Source organism: Ascaphus truei, chromosome 8 (genome assembly GCF_040206685.1).
Source record: "Ascaphus truei isolate aAscTru1 chromosome 8, aAscTru1.hap1, whole genome shotgun sequence".
Lineage (NCBI taxonomy): Eukaryota > Metazoa > Chordata > Amphibia > Anura > Ascaphidae > Ascaphus > Ascaphus truei.
Window position 1 is genome coordinate 27151516 of NC_134490.1, and position 17571 is coordinate 27169086.

The 17571-nt window shown below is 40.5% G+C and overlaps 1 protein-coding gene across 50 annotated transcripts in view; it reads right to left on the minus strand.

The window, feature by feature from the left end:
• Window positions 1–17571, minus strand: part of SORBS1 (sorbin and SH3 domain containing 1) — a 296558-nt gene that overhangs the window by 7216 nt on the left and 271771 nt on the right. For 38 of the 50 annotated variants that reach the window (XM_075610940.1, XM_075610957.1, XM_075610946.1 and 35 more), the window contains 7 exons: window positions 15061–15255; window positions 12628–13341; window positions 12180–12293; window positions 8194–8292; window positions 5259–5318; window positions 4596–4786; window positions 861–973 (listed from right to left, as the gene is read on the minus strand). In XM_075610940.1, coding sequence (XP_075467055.1) covers window positions 861–973; window positions 4596–4786; window positions 5259–5318; window positions 8194–8292; window positions 12180–12293; window positions 12628–13341; window positions 15061–15255 — 1486 coding nt within the window. The remainder of the gene's footprint in view (window positions 1–860; window positions 974–4595; window positions 4787–5258; window positions 5319–8193; window positions 8293–12179; window positions 12294–12627; window positions 13342–15060; window positions 15256–17571) is intronic. The other 12 variants (XM_075610950.1, XM_075610984.1, XM_075610983.1 and 9 more) reach the window with 7 other exon arrangements.

The following is a 17571-nucleotide window of genomic DNA, read 5'->3' on the forward strand; positions in this document are numbered from 1 at the left end:
TTACTGCTGGATGCTACAGAGAGTGCTCTAGGGTGATTTGTCCACATTGGTAGGAGAACAAGTCAGGGCTGTTGATTTGCAGCTCCTGACTTCATTATCCACCGGAGGGCTTTACATGTGTGTGTGTGTATGTATATATATATATATATATATATATATATATATATATATATATATATAAAAGAAAAAAGAAAAGAAAACAGGCGCACACCTAGTGCATTAAAGTTTGCCAATAATTTTATGGAACATTTAAAACCAGACAAATGCCCACTCACAAGTAAAGCGTTATTTGAAAGCAGTTATGAGATTGGCCCTCATAAGCCAGTGGTGCCGTTCGAGCCTGTAATGGTGTCCTCTCGTGCGCGGTCTCCTTCTACCGGAAGTGACGCTCACCCGGTCTGGTGTCCCGCACAAAACGGATGTCCCTCCAGGAAACCGAGGCCTCTCCTGACTGCCTCTAGCTGCTGCACCACCAATCAAGCCAAACGATGTGTCCACTGAACTGCTTTACCGAGCCTCCCACAAGCTACGTTCCTCTCAGTCTGCTCTCAGTGGGACAAATGTCTGCTCTGCTCTAGCCACGCCCTACGCGTTTCGTCATCGATGATGACTTCTTCATATATATATATATATATACCACCCACATCTTGAGCTTACACCAATTGTGACTACATATGGATACTCATTGATGCACGTATGGTCCAACTACAAGCAAGTTTATAACTCTATAAGCAGCCATATATTGCTACTCTTCATTCGGGATCCTGAAGCACTGATATCAAAGAGTTTGTTCTTTTTTCTTCTTGTATTAAAATATTCTATATTCATATTGGTTTGGTCAGGAAATAAAGTCAACTTACCTACAAACCACCCATCATCACATTTCTCCATGATATCAACAATATCTCCTTCTCGGAGTTCCAATTCATCTTCATTTTGTGGCATGTAGCTGTACACCGCTTGATAGCAAAACCTAGAAAGATATATTGGGATAAAATAACATGTATGATTCATTTCCATACTTTTAAAAACTGCAGAAGCCAATACATGTGTATTGAGACTGTGGAACCCCAATAATTAAAAATAAATAAATAAATAAATAAATAAATAAATATATATATATATATATATATATATATATAGCTTATATTCTTCAAATAAACAGATATATATATTTATTTTAATATATTTGCTTGCCCTGTTCATGGTCTTTCTAGTTAGTCATCTTACATGCAAGGGGTGTGCAGAAATGGGATTACTTTATTGCATAGGAGATTGACCATCACCTTCCTCCCCATTCAAATTACCTGTGTATTGAAAACAATGCCAAATGTTAAGACTTAGAAAAAAGATAGGCTACCTATGAGTGTGTTTGCATGTCTTCCACAGGTGCCCCAACCTGCAACATCCACTATCACGTCATACAATGTTAATCTGCAGACAAGGATTCTGGGTAATGACATGCACATGAGTACCCAGTGGGGCATCACTTTATGCTTCCTATCCACATTATTACATGAATTCCCTAGAGCAAGGGTTGCCAGGTCAGGTTATCAGGATATCCCTGCTTCAGCACAGGTGGCTCAACCAGTGGCTCAGTGGCTCAGCCCCTGATTGAGTCATCTGTGCTGAAGCAGGGATATCCTGATAACCTGTTGGTGGCCCTTGAGGACTAGAGTTGGGAACTTCTACCCTAGAGCTTTTGTTCGCTGTATTAAACAGCTTATACGGCTAAAGCCTGGAACAAGAAAATGCTCAGGGCACCCACTCAAAGACAGCAGTTTCTGTATTTTTGAGTCATTAGTTTGAGCTTGGACTTTATAAAAAACAATTCGAAAATGCTTACACTTTCCTAATAATTTTTAAAAAGGTATAATGACCACGTTTGAAACTATTAGACATATTACGGCCTTAATTTAACTTTGATCCTATGTGGGACCAATCCATTCTACTCAGGATTGCCCATGCGTTGTACAGGGAACCAAGCTCGAGTTCTAATGGTGTTGATCAAAAATGAGGATTACTTTTGAAAAAAAAAAAGTAGAAATAGTATAAAATACACATAGCTGCTGGACATTGATTTAAAAAAATTTTTTATTATAAGGATATTGAAGTTATGGACACATTTAAAGCTCCCACGGGCCAATAGGAACCCGTGATGTCATCCGGTGCGGCTTCCTATTGGCCCGCATGACATGGGAGTTTAAACTTTGCAGAGATACCGGCAACCCCTTTGGAGGTAAGTATCTCAGTCCCCGGAGCGGAAATGAATGGGGTTCAGCTCCAGAGACCAGATGCTTCAATCCTATGCTAAAAAAAACAGTATTAAAAAAAAAGCATGAATTGTTCCTTTAAAATTGCATTCCTTTTTAATGGGAGAAGGGAGAAGTAGCGGCTCAGTGAGTAAAGACACTGAATGGCACTGAGTTTGAAACAGGGGAACCTGGTGTCTGCTCCTTGTGACCTTGGGCAGGTCACTTTATCTCCCTATGCCTCAGGCACCAAAACCTAGATTGTAAGCTCCACGGGGCAGGGACCTGTGCCTGCAAACTGTCTCTGTAAAGCGCAACGTAAAACTCGCAGCGCTATACAAGAACATGCTATTATTACTGCAAAAAAAGAAAGAACGTTATTTTAACTAAATATGAATATACATTAAAAATAAGTGTAGAGGCATACAGTACCAACACCTTCCTATTAAATTAAAAAATATAACAATGCAAGATGTACCATCCAGGACTCTATAAAAATAGCTGCCATTTCTGACAAGGAAATATCTTATTGCCAAGTTATCATGTTACATTTTCCAACACACATTGGACAGCATTTTGAACCTTGAATTCCCTTGGGCAGCTGTGCAAATATCTTGCATTTCCAGGCTTAGTGCAACCTTCCCTAATCTCTGTAGTTGACTAAAGCACATTCCTCTCATGTAGGTAATGGAAAAAATGAAGTTGCATTGGGGTGCAAAAAAGGCATAATAAAGCTATGTGGTTTAGAAAGGTATTTCCTCCCTCTATCTATGTTACAGGCCATTTAATTCAAGTTGATGTCACTACTTTTCCTTGTAAAGTATTACAAAGGCAGTGCCACTTAGTGGACATATTTTAACATACATTAAACTACTCCCAAATGCAGTAAGCTGCATAAACAAATATAACCGTCCTTAAAGCTAAACCTTTTTTTGGCAGGAACATACTATGTCTACATTTTGGTGCATGAAGTCATGACACTATGGCCTATGGCCCATTCAAATTACGTATATACTGTATGGGTTAAAGTGACATTCATGTGTATTGTAAACTTGTTCACCTGCTTCAAAGATAGCAACATTGTCGGTTAACTACTGCTTCTCCTCAACATGTTTGAAGGTACATCCGCACGAGTGGAACTGCACCTCAAATGCAATCATTTAGATTTCCTTATTATAGGAGGAGGCAGTTCCCAAAAACTTAGAATTACTTTATCTTTCTCCAGCTAAACGTTCTGTTTTGCATAATTTAGGACATTATTACTTTAGGCTTCAAAATGTTTAATTAGCGATGACAAAAAAAACCTAAATTATACTAGTGATGAAAATGTTATTCCTTAGATTTTGTGTAAAAAAAATCAAAAACGTGGTAACTGTGGTACTTGATAAATTACTCTGTGTACAAAACGCGTAGGTGCGTTCATCTAGTCCTCTTTTCACTGTATGTTTAGCTTGCAATAAATTACCCCCTTTGTCAGTTTTGGAGTGGCCTGGCCTTTTTTCCCTCTCTGGATACCGGAAGAAGGATTCCTGAGATCAGATGCATTATAAGGAACCCCATCCAACCCTCTCTAATAGCGCATCTGAGATCAGATGCATTGTGAGGAACCCCAACCCCTCTCTAAATGCGCGTCTGAGATCAGATGCATTGTAAGGAACCCCAACCCTCTCTAATAGCGCTTCTGAGATCAGAAGCAGTGTAAGGAACCCCATCCAACCCTTTCTAATAGCGCGTCTGAGATCAGATGCATTGTAGGAACCCCAACCCTCTCTAATAGTGTGTCGGAGATGAGATGCATTGTAAGGAACCCCAACCCTCTCTAATAGCGCGTCTGAGATCAGATGCATCGTAATGAACCCCAACCCTCTCTAATAGCGCGTCTGAGATCAGATGCACTGTAAATTCTTCTGTATTTGGTACAATTTTGAAATGTCCTAAAAATTGCATGGAACCCTTTAGGGCTGCCAGGGGAATCCAAAGTTTCCCAGGAACCCCTTGTTGATAAACACTGTGCTAGAACAAGTGGTCATGCTCTCAAGCGGTTGTGTGGGAGGCTCAGGGGAATTGTGAGGAAGTACTTCTTCATGGAAAGGGTGGTTGAATTGTGGAATAGTCTCCCACGAAAGGTGATGGAGGCTAATACAGTAAGGGAATAAAAAAATGCTTGGGATAAACATAAGTTTATCCTAAATATAAAAAACAGCCAAGTATCATGTAGGTTTTACAACAGAGACGAAAATGGCCAGACTAGGTGGGCTAAATGGTCCGTATCTGTCATCAAATTCTACGTTTCTTTGTTTCTAGGGCTATGAGGGCAGAGAAAGATAAATAATGGTAACTTACGCATCATGTGGTGTCTGACTTCTTTCTAGGCTGTCTCTTCTCTGCTTTGCTTGCGGTTGCTGAGAAATGATTAAACATTGTTTATTGTCATAGGAAGACACCTTGTGCCGATAGTCAAAAGGGTGAGAGATAGTACTGCAGTAACGCACAGATTTTTCTGCAATGCTTATTATCTCATTGCAGACTGCTTCCTGTGAGGAGGTCACATCCAGAAACACCACCAGAAGACAGTCAACAAGAAAGACAGACAAGAGATGGGGAAATTCCAGATTGCACCACATAAAGTCCAGTACACAACAGAGTTGTAGATCCAGTTAAATCCATGTAGTGGAGTGCAGAAGGGATCCAGGCGTAAGCATGGAGAAACAGGCAAGATACAGAAGAAGGTTGTATTTAGTACTGTACAAAGATACGCACACAAAAACACAGCAAGAGAGTTTGATGCAGTAAGCAAGTTGCTGTTAAAATGCTGTAATTCTAGCAAAAGAATAATGGTGAGCATCAATCATGCATTACAATGGTTAGGATTCCAAGTGCAGGCGTAGCAGGTGAAAGCACATCTTGGTATTCAGAAACAAAAAACACGTATATTGTTAACATGGACAACACTCAAATCTACGGAGCAGTAAACCTTCTATGTCTAACTAGTCAGGCGTATCTTACCACGTAGCTCTTTTCAGACTCTGTGAGGTCTGGTCCTGCGCTCAATGTATGATGAGGATGCTGTGGTCATCAAGCAAATTATAAGGGACACATTTAGCAAGTGTTATTTGGTTAGAGTGAAACAAATAATGCAGACAATGGTTTGACTTTTAGACATTTCTGACAGGCAACATCACGCTAACCCCTCTGAGAGTAGGTGGAGCTAGGACCAAAACACATTTACCCTTTTTTGCTGGCGGAAGGGCCTGCAACACCCCACCTGGCAGTGAAAGGATTAAGCAATAGCATAGCGTCCCTCACAATATTAGGGACGACCCGTTCATTCTGAAGTCAGATGTAATACATTAACATTTCAATCCAGTAATGCAGTGCCCTGCAAGTTCTGCAACGTATATTAGAGTCGTCAGCAGTGTGTTGTAGGACTTTCCCGTAGCAAATAGAGGTTGTCCCAGAACCCAATTACTCACGTGGATTCGTGGACCAAGACAGGTTTAATCTACCACGAGTGGCCGTGATGGTGTCTGCCGTGGGACAGCCCTGAACAAGAGACTTCAGTGGGGAGGCAAAATCTTAAGGCTTTGGCAATTCCCCCAAAAATGTTTATGCTGAGGGCCCCTGCTACCTCAGAGCTATGAAACGCGTTGGTGTTGATGCACTGTGGACGAATACACTACACCAGGGGTGGCAAACTCCAGTCCACCAACAGGTCAGGTTTTCAGGATATCCCTGCTTCAGCACAGGTGGCTCAACCAGTGGCTCAGTCATGACTGAGCCACCTGTGCTGAAGCAGGGATATCCAGAAAACCTGACCTGTTGGTGGCCTGTGGGGACTGGCATTCGCCACCCCATGTCTACACAGCACACAGACCGTTTTGTCATAGGAAATGCTGCAGTAGCTGTTAACGATGCAATCCCCTTTGATAAAAGAAGACCACCCTGGACTTCCCATCAAGTCTTACCTGGTCTATTACGGGCGTCCTGGCAACCTGGGATAGAACAATATGGCCACCACCAACGTCACTACTTCCAGATCAGCATTCTGAATATATCAAACTACTTACAGGAACCTAAATGTGTTCTAAACTTCCCAATAACAATATCTTAAAATCAAGCCTTGATTATTACCACCCACAACTCCTAAGGGTCTCCTTAATCAAAGACTAAAATACGACCAGCTTGGATTGCACCCTTAAGAGTTCCAGCGGCTTCATTAAAAAGTGATTTAATCTAATATGTTTGGGATGAACATACTGTATGAATCAATTTGCAGTCGGTGGTAAGGATAATTTAGCCAAAAGCGGTTAAAATGTTTCATTTTCATTTTTCTCTATTCTACTATGAACGTTTTCAGTTATTGCTTAACTACACCAACAAAAATGTTATATTTTTCTCTCTCGAAATAATCACAATTTCTCGAACTTTAAAACTGGAATTACACATTGATAGAAATAAACTTGTATTATTTTCGCTTTTGCGCGGGGGAATACGAGTGATATCTATAGGACAAAACGTAATATTACAATACAATAAAAAATAAGTGAAACGATGAAGAAGAAAAAAAAACAACAGCTAAACAATGACATGTTGGTCTATTCTTAGAGCAAAGGATTTACACGTATATTACAGGATATAACTTGTAGAAGAATACAATGGAAATGTGAAAATGCTTCATAATCACTTCTCTTCTGGTGGAGAACACTCTATAATAAAATTGTCCATATGAAGCTTTGAACGAGAAGAACATGAGTATGGATGCAACATGAATTGTATCTGTCGGTTTTGGTGAATAAGCAGGAAATATACATTGTAATATACAATAGGCTTATGGGTCATATATACTAAGCGGCCCTCTTCCATAAAGGCAGGGGGGCGCAACTCCAGTCCTCAAGCCCCCCAACAGGTCAGGTTTTCAGGATATTCCAGCTTCAGCACAGGTCAGTCGAAGACTGAGCCTCTGATTGAGCCGCCTGTGCTGAAGCAGCGACTGATTGAGACACGTGTTGAAGCAGGGATATCCTGAAAACCTGGCCTGTTGGGGGGCTTGGGAACTGGAGTTGAGCACCTCTGCCGTAAGGCACCTTCTGGTGCTGGAAAACACAGCGGGCTGTAAGGTTTCTACTTGTGCCAGAAATGTACTTAGTAAACATGGGTCTATTTATCAAAGTCCCCCAGCTGCAAAACTGGTGTACATAATAGCGATAGATTTATCAATGGAAAGTATCCCCAATTCGAAGCAGCGGGGTTTTGTCTTCGATTCATCTAGTTCTGAGTAAACCCAGAATAACTTATTTTATACCTCGCAGATCTCGGTTAACAGCTCCCCGTCTTTATAAAGAAGCGGAGTAAATCCCTGTTAATTTCATGAAACCGCAATGGGCAAGCTGGATTTATACCAATTCATTGGCTTGAGAGAGTATATTATAGTCTTACAATAATGTTACATCCCCCCCCGGAATTATATGGCTTTTTAATACAAAAAGGTGAGTGATCATTTTGCCAACAGATCCTCTACTGCGAAGATTCCCAACTCCACTGATCAAAGACCACGAATAGTGCAGGTTTAAGGCTATTCTCTCATTAGCACAGGTGGCCCAATCATTCTGACGGAAGCACCTGTGCTAAGCAGGGGTATCCTTAAATCCTGCACTGTTAGTGGTCCTTGAGGGCTGGAGTTGGGGAACCTCTGATCTACTGTATATACAGAAACTAAAGTCCTAATTTCTGCACATCTGTCTGTATGATCCTAAAACAAGTGGGCATTCATATCTATATCTAATAAGCAGGGGGGGGGAGCTTATAATATTATGGTATATTTGATCATAATGCCTAAAGAAGATTTCCCTTTGTTAAAGTCTCAATCGAAAATATTAATCTTGGTTTGATTCAAAGCGGTCATTATGTAAGAGCGATAGCAAAGGGATTTGGACGGGCTTACCACAACAGAATTTGAGTTCAAGGTATTAACCGGGGAGCCTGTAACCATTACGGGACTTTTAGATGTCATTCCTGTTTGGTCACCGTCAGACCTGCAAGGCTAATAGATGATGTAAAAAAAAAAAAAAAAGTTTACAATGAGAATGAAATGTGATGACAATGAAATATGTAATGTATGTACAATAAATGAATCACAATATCGCCATTCCCAAGCCCACTCTGTTTAAACGCTTGAAGTCATGCCATGTTGATATTTCATTGCACAGATGTTTCAAATAAATACAATTATCAGCAGCTAACAATCTTACTTATTAATTGCACATATGGCATGCAAGAACACTTTTTAGTCACAGTACTATTGGTTGTCCATTAAATAATGTAGATTTCTTAAACAAAAAAATGTGCTGGGTAGATCTAGTAAATTCTGTTGGTGTTACATAAACATACAAACACACAGATACCCAGCAAGCTATCAGAAACCCCCCAAAATTACCACAATATATATATATATATATATATAAATAAAAAAATATATATATATATGTCAAAAGGAGTGCTACTGGGCGTGGCTAATTGTATAAAACAAGAAACAACGAAGTCCAGAGCAACATCCAATGTGACAAAAATACACAGTGAAATACCTATATATCTCTTGAAAAAAGGGTCATTTAGTTAACCCTTTGGCCAAAGCGTATAAGCATGCAAGCCACTTTCAAGGCATGACCAGTTCGCAGGTCCTAACACTAACTGATTAAAATCCTTATTTACCTCTATAATTAGAGGAAGGATCGCCCTGGCATTGAACCTGTCACCACCAGCTGCATGAAAAGAAAACCTGCTTACTTGGAAAATCAGTTAGTGTTAGGACATGCGAACTGGTCATGCATTGAAAGTGGCTCGCAGGCTTATACGCTTTGGCCAAAGGGTTAACTAAATTATCCTTTTTCAAGAGATATATAGGTATTTCACTGTGTATTTTTGTCACATTGGATGTTGCTCTGGACTTCTTTGTTTCTTGTTTTACATAAACATACACCAGTATTTAGGGAGTATTATTTAAATTTATAATGCTAAATATACATGAAAAGCAGTCAAGTAAATCTGACAATTTAATTATTGTTATTTTCTTACAGCATACACAAGCAATGCAGCACATTTAGTATTTAATAAAGTCTCCAGGTTGCAAAACTGTGACGGAGCTGCAAAAAACGGCAACAGATTGAGCAATTAATAAAAAAACATTGCTTCCAATAGCATTGGTTCTTCCTAATATATACTGCAGTCCTGCAGTCAGGAGAGTTTGAAAAATAGGTCCTACAATAGGAGAAAGTATCTGGCACATACAGTATGATTTGGGGAGTAACAATAGGAGAAAGTTATCTGGCACACACAGTATGATTTGGGGAGTAACAATAGGAGAAAGTATCTGGCAAATACAGCATGATTTGGGAAGTAACAATAGGAGAATGTATCTGGCACACACAGTGTGATTTGGGGAGTAACAATAGGAGAAAGTATCTGGCATACACAGTATGATTTGGGGAGTAACAATAGGAGAAATTATCTGGCAAACACAGTATGATTTGGGGAGTAACAATAGGAGAATGTATCTGGCGCACACAGTATGATTTGGGGAGTAACAATAGGAGAATGTATCTGGTGCACATTGGGAGTTATCAAATTCTGCACCTGTATTGCTCCATTTATTCCCTATGATTCGCACCAAAATATCCACCAGGTCTGAGTCTCCGCTAACCAATCTGCACCGGATGTAGGAAATGCCATTTACGAGCTTTCTTGCGTATGATGCAAGCATGGCACCAAAACACACTTCTTAGTGTTGATAAACCTCATCGTTAATGTTTCATGTTATTACACTAGCTTGTATATCTTTGCTATTTACATTTAAAGACATATATCCGACTATGTTAACAAGCACTACTTCATCTAGAAACATTCTGTAGTATTTAACTATTAATAGTTCAATTCAATGTAGCAGTCCATCATGGTGATATCCCTAGTACAACTTATTCTGTTTTAATGCAGCAGTCCTTAGTTTTGGTTTCCTTTATTTACCAAGACCAGGGGGGTGTTGGTCCCCCGACTTGCGGAGGCCGTCAGGTTCCGGAGATATTTTTGTGGGTGTTGATCCCCCAACCTGCGGAGGCCGACAGTTTCTGGAGATATTATTGCCTTTTTTTGTGTCAGTGTGCGAAACAATCCCCCCCCCCCCCCAAAAAAAAACCTACAAATAGGGCAGTGGGCACAACGATAGAAGGTCACAACGTCATCTCCTAGGGATATTGCAGCTTTTTATTAAGCCGCTGGGGAAAGTCTGATCCTGTGACCACATTGTGTCCATTGAGGAAGTATTCTATTCTGACTGCTGCATTAATAAGCTGTTTTAACACCATGGGTAACTTCCACTGCAGGAAGATGTTCCAGGGGTTATGTTCTACGATCGGAGTTTGCAAGCGATTTGCAAAGCATTAAGTCAACGCACATTGCGGTTTTCCTTACTATACTAGTTTATGAAGCACTTTAAAATCCCTAGATTTGCTTAATTCTGAGACTACACCGTATTGTGTTTTTGTTCACAGTCTTGCGATACTTCACGAGTAGCTTGTGGAATTGAAAAATCTAACTAATGTCTCGACATCATGTTAGCCCTTGGAGGATTGGCAAAATGTTTCACAAGCAAAATACATTTTTAAAAAACCGGCAAAACATTTACAGCTTGCAAGTTTGTGCATTCTTACACATCCTCATACATAAAACAACAATGCAAGCACAGTAAAACCTTGCTCTCTAATCTCTATTCTCCGGTACCTATGACATACTACCATAAAATTATCCAAAGGTCACAAGGCGTTGGCAGTGAATCTTCTATATTAAAAGTATGTACCTTAAGTACAATACCACTCCTCATGCTTCTGCTAGATTCGTTGTAAGTTGTGATACCTTTTAGGGGAATAACATGAGACTTCATCATGTAGATGAAATTATTGTGTTAAGAGCTTTCAAAACCTCACAGGTCTCTTCTTCAAGTACTTGTAAGGTTTCAGAAGCTCTGCACACTATAAATTAATCTACCAAGAAGTCACATTGGTCTTCTAAGAAGTATCACAGCCTATAATGGATCTATACTACTACACTGTACAATACGGCGTAATAGGACTTTAAAAGCTATACTGATGCTGACAGGCTAAAACCACTCAAACAAACCCACACTTTAATACTCAGTCCCAAACTAATAGAACTCAAATATATTCCATAACAATTGCCCTACTCACCCTTAATTCATACATCACCAAAGTAGTACACATTTTTAGAGTAACAATGCTAAAAAGACAGTTTTAAGGTGTTAAAAAATATATCAACTAATGGGAGTTTTCTAATAATAGCCTTGAAATGAAACCCAAGTCACAGCCATTATGAAATAAGTGCAGAATTGTTACCGTGCCTGGGTCTCATTGGCTAGCAAATGCACTATGAATTATATCCTTCTCTGGAGTTTGCAGTGTTTTTGGCCGCAAGTACTTGGCTGACATTTTAAGAAGCCCTTCAAACATCTTAAGTGATGATAGTTGTTGTGTGTGTAAGAGCTTTTTTTATGACTTGCACAACACCAGATTTACAAAAAAAAGTCCCAATGTAAAATCTTTAATTTAGCTATTCAGACCAGTCATTAAGCAGATGTCAGCACTATTAATCTTTCTGGAACTTCTTCTGAATTCCTCCCATACAATTTCACAACATATTCCCAAATATTTGCCATACTATGAACTATGACTTATTGCAAATTATTTCACTGTACGTATAAAGACAAATCATGTTCTTTTCACGTGATAGACGTTACATGCCTGTTAATTGTACATAGCAAATTTTATGTATAAGGCAGTACATGCAGCTCAGGTATGAAATAATTCATCAGGATGCAATGCGTTAGTTGCCGTTTCAAGCCAAAGACTCAGCAGCATGTGTTACCTGCGAGACACTGGCCCTGCCTCTAATTCGGGGAGGTGGTTGTTTTGTGACATGAGCACAAGAGGACAGTGCAGAAGGATAGACAGATGAAGAGAGTGGAATTGTGTCTGCGGTCTTCAAAGGAAAGAAAGTTTGTCAGGTCTAAACTCAGAATGCAGAAACAAAAACAGAATTCTTCAATTATTTCAAACATCATGCACTTCGATCATTCTCCGATTAAAAGTCAAGTGCCCCTGAAACAAGGTATCTTCATGCACACACAGTATCAATTTGTAACATTATGAAAGGCAGCACTAACCTATAACTAATCTGATTAAGAAAGAGATTAAATACTGAAGGAAAATTCTTAGTTATTACTGCAGCCAAATATAAGTATAAAACACTCCATTCAAATCTTGGAAACGGGTATGCACGGCTCACAGGAAGAGCACTCACATGCAGTATGTACCTTGACGACACTGCATTGAGTTTCTTTCATCTCTTCTCCATTGACATTATTTCCCTGTGCAATGCTAAGAAGCTCCTTACACAATTGGTTTTCCTCAAATGAACCCATGGTTGCTCTTGTTTCTGGGTTCATACAACTGTTTGCGCATGGTGGCTTGTGGGATTTGATCATTCTATCACTTGTTACCCTCCAATCATCATGCTCGCTATTTTTCATTGAGCGGTCTTCGCTCTTCACCTTATAATGGTCACGTAGAACATCACTGAGCTCTGAGATCAAGCTATCGTGATGTGCAACCAGTGGCACTGGGGAGCCTCCATAACTTGACGTGGAACCAACAAACCTTTCTTCACTATGCGGAGAAACAACGTAACTTATTCGAGTAGAGGATGGTGGCCTGGATGGATATGTTGGCAACGGGGAAATAGCAGAATTTGGGGTAGAGCTCCCAGAGAGGTTACAGTAATGGAGACTGACAGATGGTGTTACAGATAAGGTAGGGCTGGCAGCTGCAGAGGGAGTGATGTAGTCAATGGTATAAAGCCTGGCTTCAGGCAAAGGAGGTAGTGGTGGGGTAGCAGTGGGAGTGCTATTGCGAGACACTCCCATTGTGAGAGAAATCCATTCGGATGTGATAGCCTGCACTTCTGGAGAGAAAGCTCTGCGTATGACAAGTGGACGAGTAGAAGTATGTGGCCTGTCATAACCAGGAAACTTAGAGAGAAAAAAAACAGATAAAAGAACATATAAATGAAGAAAAGAAGAATGTAAACGGAAAACAAAAAGAAAGCGCCTGTCAAAAAACTCCAATTTCTCACAACTGTTTGATCCAGTCCAGGGTTCTAACACCTACTTTTTAGTAAGTTTACTAACATACAAACGCGTGAAGTAGGGACGCTGTCTTATAATTATTCATAACTCTGGCACAATGCAGCATCTAGCTCTGGTCGGGACACAGATTTTCAGTGCCATCACCAGTGAGAAAGGTTAGGTAACCAACCTGTCTCATTTCTCTGTCTGTTCTTATCTTATTTGGATCTTCTACTGGTCTATCGACGTTTGTCTGCTACTGAACTGAATCGAAGCCATAAAAGAGCAAGTACATGGCCTACAAATTAGTGACAGTCACACTAAATTCGGGAGAGTTGACAAACGGGTCCATTAAAATACTTGGATTTGTAGTCCTGCTTTTCTAAATACAAAGAACAGGACAATAAATCACAGAATTCTCATTCTAAAAGAGATCAAAACAAAAAAACAAACAAGACTAGATCAAAATGTCCTGACCTTGTTGTTTGCTTAAAACAATGGACCTTATTTTGACCCTTTCTTGGTAAACTATCAACTAAGTACAGTATGTAGCAAATTGAGATTGAGATCAGCAAAAGCATATTTAGCAAAACACTCCGTTTACTGTTATAATTGATTATGATGCCTAAGGCCGTGCCTATAGTGCTGTCGAAGGCAACAGCGACACGGCGGGTGACTTCGCCCGTCGCCACAGCGAAAGTTATGTTTCGCCGGGTGGCGGGGTCACGAGATTGCGGCAATTTGATTTGTTCAAGGGCCGTCACAGCCCTTAAAAAATCACATTTTGCCGGCTTCCAGTTTCCGCGACGTCGCTTGTCACCGTCATGCATACTATAAGCGCACACGGCGGCGGCAATGTATTTGTTTTCGGGCGACGTCGCGTCGCCGGCACTATAAGCGCGGTATAACTCAGGTGTAACTCGTGGCTGTTTTCTAAGGCTATATTGAATCACACATTCTGGTGCAATGGTAAACTATATTGCAAAGAAGATAGTAGCAGAAACCAGTGCAAGCACCATATCCTGATAATAGGCATCAACCGAGCATGGTAAAAAGACAACTAGAGTTTGGGAAGAAAGCATGCTTTGGATGAACCTTTGAAAATGGTATAGCAGTGATGTGTCTGTGTCTCTACTGTGGAGATATGTACAGTTCATATTACAGGCGAATAACACATTGTAGAAATAATTGTAAAATAAGAAACTCAAAAGTATTACTCCGATACAGTGATAATATAGATACATACGTGTATATGTATGTATATACATATATATATACACACACATTCAGCAGCGGCACTCAGAGTGATAAGCTACCTGGATGTTCAAGATATTTGATAGACAAGATACTGGTAGAAAAATCAGCACTCGCAGGTCTTTTTAAAACGAAAAATGTGAATTTATTAGATTGATGTTTGATCCTCCGCACAATTTTTCTACCAATATATAAATATATATCCAGCAAAAAAAAAAAAAAAAAAAGAGCCCATGGTGATTTATTAGGGGGACATTTTAAAATTAACAAGTCCTAGAAAAAACCTTGTGGGACTAAGAGTGGTCTTTCTATGTGCGGTAAGATAAATCTGTCCCAAATTAGCTTTTGCTGTAATAGTTGTACACATACCTGGGGAGAAACACTTGTGCTTCTATTTGGAGAATGCGAAACGGGTAGATCCACGTAATCAGCGGAGTTCTTTATGCGCGGCCTCTTGATGACGTCCAAATAGGTTACAGGGAATATACCTTGGCGGTTGGTACCCGAAATCTTTCCTTCATACCAGTTTTCATCAACTCTCCGAATCAATGTAATTCTTTCACCCTACAGAAAAAGGTCCAGGTGTGTTAATGAAGTTTGCATATGCTTAAGATATACGGTACCTTGGTTACTGAACAGAGATAGGTGTTTAAGATGGTAAGCAAGAGCACTTTAAAAAAAATTGTCAAGGGGATGCTGACGACCCAAGAACAGGGGTGGCCAACTCCAGTCCTCAAGGGCCATCAACAGGGCAGGTTTTCAGGATATAACTCAATCAGTTCCTGCTTCAGCACAGGTGGCTCAATCTTTGACTGAGCCAATGATTAAGCCACCTGTGCTGAAGCCGGGATATCCTGAAAACCTGACCTGTTGGTAGGCCTGGAGTTGGCCACCCTTGCCCTAGAAGCTCTAAAGCCATTTTGTAGGTATGACTTATTATGAGACTGCTGAAACAGAACTGAAAAGCAGAGCGTGCTAGCATTTTATTTTACCCACCCACTATTAGACCACTAGAAGTAGCACGTCATGACAGTGTGACAGTGTAAACACAAACGACCATATTTACGAAGCAGTGCTAAGCCATAGGACACGGTGGGCCATATTTACTAAGTGGTGCTACTCCACAAAACACCTCCTGGTGCTGGTCAACACCTTATGACACGTTCGCTTGAATGGGCCATGTAAGGTGTCTTCCAGCTCTGAAAGGTGTTTATGGTCTGTAAGACGTCTTATGACTGCTTTGTACATGGGCTCAAAGTTCCCGGCCACACATATGCGGACAATGCACTCTCACCACCATGCACAGTTGGGTGTTAGTTCTTCCACAATGTGATATTTTTGTTTGACCAAAATCAGCCTCAGGATATAGGGGATATATATAGATATAGGGACATCCGGGTGAGCCGTGCACAGGTGTTTTTTATTCTTTTCTTATATTACACAAGAGTTTAAAGCAGCAATAAGGGTTTCACTTTTTGGGAAAAAATAAATGTAAAAAAAATCCAGGATTGGAGCAGGGGGTCTTCGGAGCGGAGCTGTGTTAATTTCAGCCCCGGGGACTCCCTGCCTCCTGAGATACTAACTTCCGTAGCGGCGCAAATATATATTTTCAGTTAAAAATGTCCAGCATCACGCGGGTTAATGAGAAGCTGTGACGTCATCCGGTGCAGCTTCCGATTGGCCCGCCTGACATTTAAACTGAAAAGAGATATCCGCCCCCCCTGCGGAGGTAAATATCTCAGGAAGCAAGGGGTCCCTGGAGCTCAAATTAACACAGTCCGGCTCCGGCGACCCCGAGTCAATCCTGTCATGAAACAAATAAATAAATGAAATTGGACTTGCTGCTTTAAGAACATCAGCAATGTTTGAGGTGGTCACTTCACCAGTCAGCATCCTGACGTCTGCTTAACCTGATGGTAACAATGTTGCAGGGAGGGGGACAGATTCAAGTTGTGTGCGAACGTATACTTTCTATGTATATATATATATAGCGCCATCCATGTATGCAGAGCGTCATAGAACATACAGTAGGACACAGAGTCAGTGCACCAAACAGGAGTATCATTTTAAGGAAAAATGAATTAGTCATGCAAAGTATCCGATCTGTGCAAGAAAACGGTCTACTTCTAACAAGCTACATGGACGTAAATGCAAAGGAGAGCTGAGGACAAGCATTTCCATGGCTGTTTTCAGTGAGTTGAGGGATTAGTGCTGTGCGAACTTGCTGAGATCTGCTTGGCTGCCGGGTGCCAAAGGTTGTACAGAAAGGATCCAAATCATTCGAAATTTGCTATTTTGCTCTATTACATTATCTTTTTTAAAGTTCAAATTGAACTTTTGAACAAGGCTATCTATATAAAAGTGCCTGCAGCAGCTCACCCTCCTCCCCTGTCAGTGTTGGTTGGGAGAGTAAGTAGGCAGGCAAGAAGCTAGATATATATACAAATTTATGCAACTGTTCGGGACACTTAGCGGTGGCCTAAACAGAGATCGAAATTTTATGAGTCATTACTGACACAAGTGAACTCTCTTCCCATGAGCGCTAAAGGCCATGTCTGTACATACTGTGCTCTATGTATGCACACACAGCTGTCTCTTACACATACTAACACTCCTTGTTTTTCCATACCTATGCACCAATAGGGACCACATAGTATCTACACACACTTTTAGTTATGCTACAATCTCTCACATTTCCACACCATTCATATTAACTCCCTCTCCACACACACACACCTTTTGTAAAGCACTGTATACACTGTGGGCTCTCCATTCATTTATATTCACACAGATACACACACACACACTCTTACATCACCAACTTTCAGGAACCATTTAACACCTCTAGCCATAAATCACATCCACACACGGGGAGGGACA